A 12,755-nucleotide genomic window follows, 5' to 3' on the forward strand; every position below is an offset into this window, starting at 1 on the left:
GATGGCAAGTGATATAAGGATCCAAAAATGCTAGCTTTAATCCAAAAATGGATGCCTTCGATTCTTCGAGCTAAAACTATCCAAATTTGCACAAAGTAATCCAAATTTACACAAAGTAATCCAAATTTACACAAAGTAATCCAAATTTACACAAAGTAATCCAAATTTACACAAAGTAATCCAAATTTACACAAAGTAATCCAAATTTACACAAAGTAATCCAAATTTACACAAAGTAATCCAAATTTACACAAAGTAATCCAAATTTACACAAAGTAATCCAAATTTACACAAAGTAATCCAAATTTACACAAAGTAATCCAAATTTACACAAAGTAATCCAAATTTACACAAAGTAATCCAAATTTACACAAAGTAATCCAAATTTACACAAAGTAATCCAAATTTACACAAAGTAATCCAAATTTACACAAAGTAATCCAAATTTACACAAAGTAATCCAAATTTACACAAAGTAATCCAAATTTACACAAAGTAATCCAAATTTACACAAAGTAATCCAAATTTACACAAAGTAATCCAAATTTGGATGGCAAGTGATATAATGGTCCAAAAATGCTAGCTTTAATCCAAAAATGGATGCCTTCGATTCTTGGAGATAAAACTATCCAAATTTGCACAAAATAGTCCAAATAGTTACGTTATGCAAAAATAGACGAAAAACTGTGCTGTATCAGACTCAGCCGTTTGGATCCATTTACATCCAATTTTTGGACAAAATTTTTTAACAGTGTATGTGGGAGATTTTATTTTCTGTTATTGACGTCACAAATAGCCCAAGCGACGTGAGCTTACTATCTGCCCACATCATGGCATTGTGACGACGAAGAGAGAGTTATAATTAAGGGGGGAAAGACACGAGGGTAAAATTCTGCCTTCCATCTCGCTTTACGGCGCCTGCGCTCTATTAATTTTATGTCCAGAGAGTGCGCAGAGACGTCTATGGGTCATCCCCCTTTACGTCTCGATTCTGAGGGTTGTCTACCCTTTTTTACATCGATGAGGCTTATTCAGGTCCACGTTATGCACAGAATGACATCGTTATGAAGTATACTTCTCGCTCATTAATTTTAGACGCTGTTATCTCCTCTAGTTTGTTTCAATTAGACAATGTGGTATTATATAAGCACGTTTTGGTTTTGACATTGAACCAATTGATACTTTTGTAAGGCTTCGATTATAGAACAGCTCACAAAGTGACAGTCAACTTTGCCCTAGTTGTAACTAAACTTACATGATATAATAGAGGGTGTGGCAAGTTTTTGAAGTTGAGAGAGCCTACGAAAACATAAGAGTTACGTATGAGGAAGTTTATCCTTTAACCCCCCTCGCTTTTGCACACGCAAACATCGCGCGTTTATCTCTGTTAATTTAAAAAGGGCTCCATCCACAAGTCGCTTGTTTTACCCGAACCCCATTGTCATAGAGCTTGCGAATTTTTCGAGAACTAAAAGCAAGAATTATCGGGGGTAGGTTATGCCAGGAAAATACGCAAGCTACTGCCCTTTAAAGGGACTGTAAAGAAGGCATCGGCGGTTGGGTAAAAATTATTTGAAATACGTAAGAGGCACGTGACCAAGGAGAGGCGTGGTTCAAAGAAGCTTAGTTCGTTTTATTTCGAAAACCACCAACCACTTCATGGAATTGGTGCTGCAATCTCGCGAAAAACAAGGACTAGATGTCCAGTTCCACTCCATGAGGAGTCTTTGTATCTTGGCATCACGTGATGTCTATGACGTATTTGAAATAATTTTTACCCCCCCGCCGATGACTTCTTTGCCGTCCCTTTAAGTTCACACGAACATTGCCCATCCAAGCAGACAATGACATGATAATTCCACAACAAAGTGAACCAGTGCGTGTTAATGTCTTTCGGATATAAAATTCTTTGGCTTGTCAGAGATTTGAGATCTACACAAAGGCTAGTAGTATTAAATGTGGTGTATTTTAAATCTGAAGGGGTTGACACAATTTATTGTTCATGGAATTGCGCAGTACTCGAAACCACTGCAACGTAATCAATACCGTTCTTTCTTACTTTCATTTGATAGTTATAACAAGCGTCAACTCAGCCGTATCTATCCTAAAGGTACGCGAGCTGATTCTAGCAACTTTATGCCGCAAATCTTCTGGAATGCCGGCTGCCAAATGGTAGCCTTAAACTTTCAAACTTCGGATTTACCCATGCAACTAAATCAGGGCAAGTTCGAATACAACGGCGGTTGCGGGTATCTTTTGAAACCCGATTTCATGCGTCGACCGGACAAAACTTTCGATCCTTTCGCCGAATCACCCGTGGACGGCGTTATAGCTGCCCAATGTTCCGTACGCGTCATATCTGGTCAGTTTCTATCGGACAAGAAAGTCGGTACCTATGTGGAGGTGGATATGTATGGTCTACCCACCGACACAATTCGAAAAGAGTTCCGAACGCGAATGGTGCCCTCTAATGGTCTCAACCCGGTCTACAATGAGGAACCTTTTGTTTTTAGAAAGGTGAGCTTTATTTTTAAATCCAGTAGCAAAGATGCCTGTCGTTGAACATTTCTGGTCGTCATTTTAAAAGATATAGCGTCTATAGGATTAATTATACAAAATATTAATGATATCGGTCAAAAGGTGGCTTTTCCCACTCATGATGTATCTCTGCGTACGATTTTGCGTTAAAAATGCACGATTAAAAACCGCAATTACAACTATCGGTCTGAACTGTCTTCTACAGGTTGTATTACCCGATTTGGCGGTGATTAGAATTGGAGTTTTCGACGAAAGTGGTAAAATGCTTGGACAAAGGATTTTGCCCATGGACGGTTTACAAGCAGGTAAAGTTCCGTAATGCAGTAATGCAATAAAAGCAGAGACAGATAGCTTATTTTAATGGAAACTGATCAATCTTCAACGTTTATAAATAAGGATATCGCCACGTGTCACTGAGAACGGAAGGTAACTTCCCCTTGTCACTTCCTATGCTCTTCATCTGCATTGAATTGAAAATCTACGTACCAGACGGTTTAGGAGGTGCGTAACAGAGACCTTTTTTTAATAATCAACCATGATTAGGGGTAGGATGCGTAATCTGAGGGAAATCGGTGGACACGCTAGCTGTGGAACATCTCAGGTCCAGTGGGACGCTAAAAAATGGGGGAGTAATACACTGAAAATGGCGGGCGTTCTTCCTGATTTGTCTGACGTAGACCACCCGCCATTTTCCCGAGCATTCCTCCCCCATTTCTAGAGTCCCACCGGACCTGAGTCGTTCCACAGTTAAATTAGCGTGTCCACCGATTTCCCTAAGATTACGTATCCTCCACCATCATCCTTGAAATAATTGACTTAAATTCATTCTTTTTAGACTTGATGGACGCGTTATCTGACCCTCGAGCATTTCTATCTGCTCAAGAGAAACGCATGGTTCAAATGAAAGCCATCGGTATCGAGGAGACCGATATTCAAACCAAAGATCTGAAGCTAGGAAGTTCCACATCGGCATCCGCGAAGAAAGAAGAAGAGAAGAAAGGTAAAGAGTCTCATTGTTTACGCATAGGAAGATTGTGTTTTAAACAAGTACAATTCGACAGCGGAAGAGTTCAGAATTGACCCCTTAACCTCTGATAGTATAAAAGGGGAAAAAGCCTTCTTGAAGCAGGTGAGAAAGCAACGTAAAGAACTGGAAGCGCTAAGGAAACGACATCACAAAGAAAAGGGCGTCATTCAAAAACAACAGTGCGCTGCTATTGACAAAGTCACCAAAAATAATAAAAAGTAAGTTTTTTGTTGAGAAACTTGTAGCTATTATGCGCATGCGCTCAATAGTTAGACTCCAGCTCTACAACCGCCATTTTTTCTGAAACCATTTCGCGCACGATCTATTGACCCAAGGTCACGATAATTTTCCGTCTGGGTGGCCATGATCATGGTTCTTTTTCAATTTTAGACTGAGTAAAGAAGATCTGGCCAATGATCCACAGATTCGTGAACTTGTTGTACAACAGATGACGCAATGGTCAGAAATGTTGGAGCGTCATCGTCGTGACGAATGGGAATTGCTTAAAACCCAACTTCATCAACAAGGGGAAGTTCTCGAAAGACTGATGGAAACGGCCCAAACTCAACAACTGAAACAACTAGAGATGAAATTCGAACGGTGAGCGTCTCATCACGGCTAGTTGCCAAGGCCCTTAATGCTGAACTTTGATCTTTACTGTTTTAAAGAGAAAATAAGGAAATGAAGGCGAAGCAAGCCCGCGTTTCTGTTGAAACGGCCAAGGAAGTCGCCAATGACAAAACTTTGCGAAATAAAGCCGAACGTGAGAGACGATTAAGAGAGAAGAATAGTAACAACACCAAGAAGTTCATTGACGAAAGGAAGATGGCCGCTCACAAACAGGCGAAAGAAAGAGAAAAGCTAAAGAAGATCCACGAGAAGCAACTTCAAGATTTGAAGAAGGAAACTGAAAATGTAAGTACCCGAAATTTTGGGGAGAATTGTCGCTTTGCTGGATTAAATCGCCCGTGGTGAAGCTATAGGAACTTGTGAAACCATTAAATTACATCAAGAAGTTATATCTAGTATCTCAGAGAGAAGGTATAAATTCGCCAGATTTCCAGCTTTATCTCCAGTCCAAACGTAGGTCCGGAGTCAATCCCCGCCTCTAAATTACAACCAGCATCTCATTGGTTCTTGAAAACTCACGTCAGCGCGACGACGCGAGTGACGAAAATTACAGTCATATTTTCCGACTGAGAGGCGAAAAAGCCGGCGCCTCCTTTTACATCCCCCTTGTATTTTGAAAGGGGGTCTGGGACTATGGCGCGCGAATACAAAGGCATCTTATACCTTCTCTCTGAGATACTGATATAACTTCTTGATTACATAGAGAGTAATTTCAATTCGAAAAATTCTGCAGGACCACTTGAAATTTTCGCATAAAATTATTTATTTATTTTGAGTTCGTGATCTCTTGAAATTACGAAATAATTTAGAAAACACAAGCCATCCGTTATTGTCTTATGTTCAGTGCTGCCAAGAGAAGATTGAAAATAATATTATACTTTGCGGCACTTCGTTTGAGGGGTTCGATTTCTACCGCTCCCAGGATAACCGCCTCTTAGCTTTTAGAGAGAGAGAGGAAAATAGTTCCCGCAAAACAGACTACGGGCTTAGAGGCAGCTTTCTCTCCCAGAATCCCTTGATCAGCGCTACCTGTCTAATCAGGGAGGAGGGAACTTGAGAGCAGTGTTGATCTATAATGTCAAAAAAAAAAATTAATAAAAATAGAAGTGATGGTAGGAATTTTTATCTCACTCTCCCCCCCCCCTCGATTCTAGCTAACGCGCACGCGCGAGTGGCGTCGGTTACTACACTACCGCCAGCTCCCACTCCCAGTTCAAAGTCGGTTTTTAAATTTGACGCATGCGCGCGGATACCGCGGCGAGTGACTGAACCAGCGCCAGAGAGATAAGAGTTTAGCCACGAAGCGAACCAATACGCCTATTTTCATTATTACTCCCTCTCGCCTCTCGCCTTTCTCCTCCCTGGCGCGCGGCTACTTTCCAAAAACACAATATCTAAACTATAGCCTAATGATTAGCTACTTGAAGTTTTAGGGGGTTAAAAAAAACGACGACCCTGAAACGAGGTAAAAAGCGGGGCTTAGGTTAAATTTTGTCCTATTATGTTCTCTCCTATTTACCTTGGTATCGCGGGTCCTGGTGGTTTTAAAGGGACTGTAAAGAGGTCGGCGGACCGTTGAATTTTAAAAAAAAACTCACCCGACCCATCCTCCCCTCTCTTGTGATTGGTTGTGATCCGCCCTGATTCGGCGTTTCCCCAGTTCTGACCCGCGAGAGTCCGAGACCCCCGCTGCGTTTGCTAGAAGGAAAGACTTTCGTTTTGCTCACCCCTCCCCGGGATTGTGACGTCAATAACGACGTTTTCAAAAAATATTTCCAACGGTCCGCCGACTTCTTTAGAGTCCCTTTAAATAGCCCTAAGACGTTCATCATTTCAGTCACCATTGGAACTTTGTGAAATTTGAAAAAGGCTCTCTTTATCCACATTATATAGTATAGAGCTATTTCAGAGGGGGTAATGGCTACGTCACCAATGCTATTTGCCCATAGAGAAACCCTCATAAAATGGCCGCCCTCTACACTCAAAGGCAGGCCCAATTTTCGTAGCAGACGAAATTTTTCCCCCACTGAAATAGCTCTATATACCATGGGCCGTTTGACCTGGCCTATAGATGTAGAACTAGATCTTGTAGATGATATATCTCGTTCGTTTTTATTTACTTAATGATTCTCATTTTACACAGGCTGTTGAAACGTATAACAACGCAGAGGCTGAATATAAATTGGCTGCCAAAATGGAATGTTTCATTTGAGAAAATGGCATTTTTTCTTTTTTCTTCTTGTCGCTATTAAATCCCACTGAGGGGCGCCATCCATTTGTCGCGCTCCCTTTTCGAATCTCTTTTTAAAGAATCTTCTCGTCACGCGCGGCCTATTTAAACCCCCCATTTTTTACTAGGTCTACAATTTAAATAATCGTGTAATTATGAATAAAAAAATAAAATGGGCGCCTTTAATCGTGCTGGGAGGGGTAAATTTCTAAACTAAAATAGTATTTTCAAAGGATTATGCCTATACTACCAAAGAATAAAGTTTTAATTTCTAGGAGAGAAAGAGAGTACATTCACGTTTAAGTTTTACAAATTTTATACCTAGATCTAATTACGACAAAACGGTATTTCTTCGGAATAGAGGCAGTCGCCATTGTTTTCTATTATATTTTGAATTAGCTATACTGAAATTTTCAAGGCAGTACGTGATTCTCTAGTCAAATTAAGAAATAGTTTTATAGTTTGTTCAAGATTCATAACACGATTTTTATTCTATTCAGGTTAATTATATTTTTAATTTTTCTAGTCCATTAGATTAACAAAAACAAATTATATTTTAGATTTTTATTTTTTACAAACATGTCTGATGATTTTCCTCCTTTTATGGCATTTGGCTGATATATATCTATACATATATATATATATATATATATATACAAAATTTAAATATTTAACAACTCTTTAATTTGGCCTAATTTGTATTAAAACATTTAAAAACACCATAGCCATAGCGCAATAAATTGTCGTGCCAAATCTCCAAGTGCAGTGTTTTCTGTGAAGAAATAAAATATTAGATTATTGAAGTTGAATGTGTTCATTATTTCATAAAATCATAGGCCTATATACTCCACGTTCGAATCTAGATTTGTAAAATAATCAGTATTGCTTTCGTCTCTTGTCAGCACGCACGAAGCTGGTACAGTGTATAAAGAATAATAATCTGCCGTCTGAGATAGGGAGTTGCCTATCCTGTAGCGTGAAAACCAATTTCCTCACGTGCATTTTATCCATGGTGCTTCTATAGCAGGGCCGGAAATAAGAATAATTTCTTATAAGCCTAGGACATGTGTCTAGTGACACCTCCTTTGACTGGAAAATTTATAGGACATTTTCCACTGGAGTGCACAGAAATTGTGTCACGTCGTCATAGTCAAGCTATCAAAACTTCGGAAAAATTTACTGGTCAACCGTTCAGTGACCTCCTTTGTAGTATTTTAAAAATTTATGGAACATTTTAAAATTTTAAAAACAGGCAGTCTAGGAAATAGCACACTTCTTCTGGTCCAAAAAAGTTTATTAATTGCTTGGACTAGTTTTTTCATTCAAGAAGTGTCGGTTAGTGGTCCTCGGGACCAGTTTATTAATTACAAATCTATAGGACAACAAAGGCTGGGACCACTCCGGAGACCAGTTTATTATTTCGGACGCTGGGGGGCACTGGTCCCATCCTATGTTTCCTACTATATTTTGAAAGAAACGATCTTTGGGAGCAACGAGCTTTGGAAGATTAATTAACATACTTAGACTTGATCGTTCTTAATGCAACTTGGAAAAGACACAAATTGAAAAGTTACTTGTTAATTTAGAAGTATTCCGAACCTTAACTTCGCTTTAGTTTTAAGTTATTGGAAGGAAACATCACAAAACACCGCCGTCATACAATCCGTCAAATACGATTCACATTACTATTATCTGAGGTTTAATTTCTGCCCCATCTTTCCAATCCAAACAGTTGACGTCACGTCAGTACATCCGAAAACCTAACTCACGCTGAATGATTTGGGAGCTTAATAAAATGTCAAAATTATCAATATCATCAGAGAGAATTTATAATAGGGAGTAGAAACTGAGGAATATTATGTAGCTCAAAAATCACGTGATCAACAAAACTGGCCAGGTCTATTTCCGGTACTATTTTTGTGGCCCCTCCCTCTAGGATGGGTCTATAATGTTGCGGGAGGGTCTAGGGGAGATGGACACTACCTTTTTAGGGAAAGGGAAACGTCTGACTTAAAATAACTCCAAATGGCGCCAGTCACACTCGAAATCGCGAACCCTTATAGGGTAATTGTACAACCAACAGTGATTGAGGGCAAACTTTAAAATTAAAGGAGTGTCTTGTGACCGGAAATTTACCTGGCCAGTTTTAGTGTCGTAGCCTACTTGTTTGAGCTACATTTTATTTAGCACTGTCAAGGGCAAGAGCTTCACTCCCTATTATAAATTCTCTCTGATATCATTTAATCGCATCACGGTTTTCTTATAAAATTGTTAGTTTCCAATATTTTTCAAACCCCAATAACAAGGGATAAGGTTTGAGATGCCACTATAAGAGCGACGATCGCTTACCGGTTGCTAAACTTGTAAAGGCACAGAATCGCTCAATTAAGGAAAAACACGTTACAACTGATTACATAATGAAAATATACTCTTAATAATAATCTAAGCTTTGCCTATGAAGGGATTTCCACACTAAGCCTGTGGCTTGTTTACAGGTAGGCCCCTTTACAATGCATAGAGGGGTGGTGGCTAGCCCCTATGCCACAGCTAACCTACAGCGCCCTATACTAACTATTTCCGTTAACCTCAGCAAGTTTTGATGGAAAAGGAGAAACCGGGTTAGACCGCGGAGGAAAACTCCTTCAACGCAGAAAGATTTGTCCCCAGATTTTCACCCGGTGCCACAGTCCGGGATCGAACTCGGGATCCTCTTGCTGCGAGGCGAAAGCGCTAACCGCTACGCCACCCCACGAAAAAAAAGGGTTTTTTTCCTGTAAATATCACTTTTCACCTTAGGTTTTTACATAAAAATCTGATTTTTGATGACAAAATATTATGAGTTTAACTGATTACATAAGCTACGGGCTCTTGTTTCTGATCATAGGAGAGTCTTAACTATTTTTACGTACCTATGTGTAGATATTAGCAAAAGTGGATGAGAGGAAAAGTATGGAAATGGCCAAAAGTCGCGAGTCATCAGAGTTTCGCCGTAGTTGACCGTTTTATTGGCGTAGCTATACTGGGCCTGTTCACTCCCTTAAAATAGGTCTCCTGTTAATTCGCGGTTACGCGGTTACCGTCGTCTGCTATTGTGTATGCTAGAACTTCCTCGATTTGTGTTTGTAGTCAGGACAGAGTAGCTGGTAATGTTTTAAAAGGTATTTGAAGGTATAATATGGATTTAAGTAAGGTTATCGAAGCAATAGAAGAGCACATAAAACTAGATACGTTTAAAACAAATCTCGGTAATTTAGCTATAGCGCGAGCAGCCTGCGTCGTGATTCGCGTGATTGAGTGGGCTATGGTTAAACCAAGGAGCATAAATGTCTGAACTACTTTCAATCGCGAGTTTGCAAGTCCACCAGTCACTAGTAAACTAAATAGTTATTGGCGAAACTTTGATGTCCGCGTTTTTTAACACAGGCTCTATGGCCAATGTCATACGGCGTATCTATGTTGACTTCGTGACTCTGCATCCCTGGCAACAACAATAATAATAAATTGGTTAAAGGCAGCTAGAAAGTTTTTAACTCAGATTGAATAATTTTATTTAAAAATAAAGTAAGAAACACACGCGTACTGTTGAAATAAAATGATAGCACTGTTATTGTGACGATTTCTCAAATGGAAAGCAGACATGAGACATAAGACTTATTACAGTTGATAAAAATGGATTAAATGACGGGATTCAAAATAACTTTAACCACCTCGTAAAGATTAGGCGCTTCTTTCATTCTGATGTAATAACATCCATGATATTCACCAAGATCTTCCAATTTCGTCAAAATAATAGAACACTGATTTTTAGCTGGAAGAGGCGTTGCAGCTTCGTTTTCCAATTTGACACAATTTATGTGAAACTCTGAACTGAAATTATCACTCGATGAAGGTTCTGGTTCTTTCTTAATTTCATCAGCGGTTGTGGTTGGCCGTATAGTATTAAGCTTACACTTGGATGGCCAAGTATTCAAAGAAATCCCTTGGTTCAAGTTAGAACCGATACGTTGTGAATGAGAAGAATTAGACTCTCTCGTGTTTCTCAGTTCATCGGGATCTGATTCAGAATGTATTTCGACTTCTTCTGACTGATTACTTTCATTACGGGAATCGTGATTTATATTTGGCACACTTCGTTTTGGCCGCGAACTTCCTCGTTTGTAGTCCGATTTGAGTTTTAATGGGAACAGCGAGTCTGCAACATCGGATGATCTACTTTCTGACTGATCTTGGTTAGAATCTGACAAATTCGCTTCCATGTTTCCCTGATTTGGTTTCTCAGCGTTGTCTTTCATAGAAATACGTTCACCCTTGAATTTTCGACAATAGTTTTCGTGGGAAATTAAAGAATCGCGACGATTGAAAACTTTTACACAAAATCGGCATTTCCGAGTAAACTTTGATTGGTCGTATTTGTTTTTCCGTTTTGACTTCGTCGCGACTGTTTTCTTAATTTTTCGATCAGTTCCACCAGATTTTGATAAATGACGTCTAGCAATGTGAACTCGTAGACTCCGCTTTAATTTGGCTGCGTAATCACAGAAAGTACACCTGAAGGGACGCTCGTATCTGTGAGTAGCGACATGCTGCTTTAAACACCGGCGTGTCCGGCCACGGTAATCGCAAATATCGCATTTAAAAGGACGCTCATCACTGTGAGTCGTGGCATGTTTCTTTAAAGCAGTGCTAGTTCGGCTACTGTATTGGCAAATATCGCATTTGAAAGGACGCTCATCACTGTGAGTCGAGACGTGTCTCTTTAAATACTTTCGCGTTCGGCTACGGTAATCGCAAATATCGCATTTGAAAGGACGCTCATCACTGTGAGTCAAGACGTGTCTCTTTAAATACTTTCGCGTTCGGCTACGGTAATCGCAAATATCGCATTTGAATGGACGCTCGTGACTGTGAGTAGCGACATGCTGATTTAAATTCCCGCGAGTTTGGGCGCGGTAATCGCAAATATCGCATTTGAATGGACGCCCATCACTGTGAGTAGCGACATGCATCTTTAAATTCCAGCAAGTTCGGGAACGGTGATCGCAAATATCGCACTTGAAAGGACGCTCATCACTGTGAATAACGACATGCTGCTTTAATCTACCGCGTGTTTGGGCACGAAATTCACAAATATCGCATTTGAAAGGACGCCCATCACTGTGAGTAGCGACATGCATCTTTAAATTCCCGTGAGTTTGGGCGCGGTAATCACAAATATCACACTTGAACATAAATTAAATTCCCACATGTTCAAGAACAATATTTGCCAATGAATGGACGCTCATTATTGAGTAGCGCGTGAGATGTTTCTTTGGATTCCCCCGTGATCGGGCTCGATAATCACAAATCCATAATTGAATGGACGCTCATCACTGTGAATTAATTTATGATTCGTAATTGTGAGCTTCTTCCTGTCTGGTAACTGAACTGTTTGCGCATAAACTTCGTCTCCCCCCTATGAATCAATAAGATGTTGCATTTAATTGCCCTACCGCAGCCCTTACTTCAATTCTTAGTCACGTGGTAGGGTGGAAATAACCTCGACGCAATTTTCACCCGGGTAGACCATTCACTTCACCGAGCGGTGAAAACCTCAATTGTTAGTCACGTGGTAGGTTGGAGACACTACTGTTAAACTTTTCTCTAGGACTTGCAAACAGAAGAGTCCAATTAATTCAGCCAAACAGGTAGGGCAAATATGAAACTGTCAATCAATCTGGGGAATTAAGATGAATATTTAGATATTAATATTCAAACAATAGAAATTACTTTTAATTTGCAGCTCTAAGGTAACTTAAACAGCACACGCTTTCCAAGTTTATTTTTCCCCAAATATATTATTAAACAGAAGATAGAGCCGACGACACACACGGTTCAGAGTTTAAAAGCAGGGACGGAAACAAGCAAATATGTTCCTGGGCATTTTAATATAATCTACTTTTTGTTTTTAACATAGCCCACTCGATCACACGCAGCACGCTCCACGACGGGCGCGTCGCTGATGGTTTGAATTTTGCGCCTCTTCACTCTTCAGTTTCCTACGCGATGGCGACAGCAGGGTGAGAAATAAGGAAATTTTTTAAACTGGTCATTTGACCAGTAGAGCCCAAGGGTTTTAATTAAAAAACTGGTCAATGACCACTTAATAATTTCTACATACTGCATGAGCTGCACTGAAATGGATTAATTTCTATAACCCACTACTGGGAATTTATTTTTTACTAAAGAAGGGGAATTTAAAAAGTGGTCACGGTGACCACTGGACCCCCAGGCATTTAATAAATAAACTGGTCAAAGCATAGATAATATTATTATCTATGGTCAAAGCAATTT

At 39.7% G+C, this 12,755-nt stretch overlaps 2 protein-coding genes across 7 annotated transcripts in view; one reads left to right on the forward strand and one right to left on the reverse strand.

Moving 5' to 3' along the window:
- Positions 1-7,234, forward strand: part of norpA (no receptor potential A) — a 33,711-nt gene extending 26,477 nt beyond the window's left edge. For all 3 annotated transcript variants that reach the window (XM_089850329.1, XM_089850331.1, XM_089850330.1), the window contains 8 exons: positions 2,073-2,517; positions 2,744-2,843; positions 2,935-3,039; positions 3,374-3,538; positions 3,600-3,783; positions 3,956-4,165; positions 4,234-4,480; positions 6,339-7,234. In XM_089850329.1, coding sequence (XP_089706455.1) covers positions 2,073-2,517; positions 2,744-2,843; positions 2,935-3,039; positions 3,374-3,538; positions 3,600-3,783; positions 3,956-4,165; positions 4,234-4,480; positions 6,339-6,407 — 1,525 coding nt within the window. In that variant the 3' untranslated portion in view covers positions 6,408-7,234. The remainder of the gene's footprint in view (positions 1-2,072; positions 2,518-2,743; positions 2,844-2,934; positions 3,040-3,373; positions 3,539-3,599; positions 3,784-3,955; positions 4,166-4,233; positions 4,481-6,338) is intronic.
- A 2,714-nt stretch (positions 7,235-9,948) lies between these two features.
- On the reverse strand, positions 9,949-12,404 carry LOC149718581 (uncharacterized). Of its 4 annotated transcripts, none has more exons than XM_089850456.1 (2): positions 12,192-12,404; positions 9,949-12,126 (listed from the first exon to the last, which is right to left on the reverse strand). In XM_089850456.1, exon 2 carries the CDS (start codon positions 11,651-11,653, stop codon positions 10,100-10,102), a length of 1,554 nt encoding a protein of 517 aa, XP_089706582.1. In that variant the 5' UTR covers positions 11,654-12,126; positions 12,192-12,404; the 3' UTR covers positions 9,949-10,099. The 4 variants fall into 4 exon arrangements, with proteins under 4 accessions (XP_089706582.1, XP_089706583.1, XP_089706584.1 ...); XM_089850457.1 differs by having other exon boundaries at positions 9,949-12,138; XM_089850458.1 differs by having other exon boundaries at positions 9,949-11,495; positions 11,927-12,400.
- Between the last annotated feature and the right edge of the window lie 351 nt (positions 12,405-12,755).

This window comes from Phalangium opilio, unplaced genomic scaffold (assembly GCF_054372755.1).
Source record: "Phalangium opilio isolate 3A_F unplaced genomic scaffold, DU_Popi_V2 ptg000002l_1, whole genome shotgun sequence".
Taxonomy (NCBI): Eukaryota; Metazoa; Arthropoda; class Arachnida; order Opiliones; family Phalangiidae; genus Phalangium; species Phalangium opilio.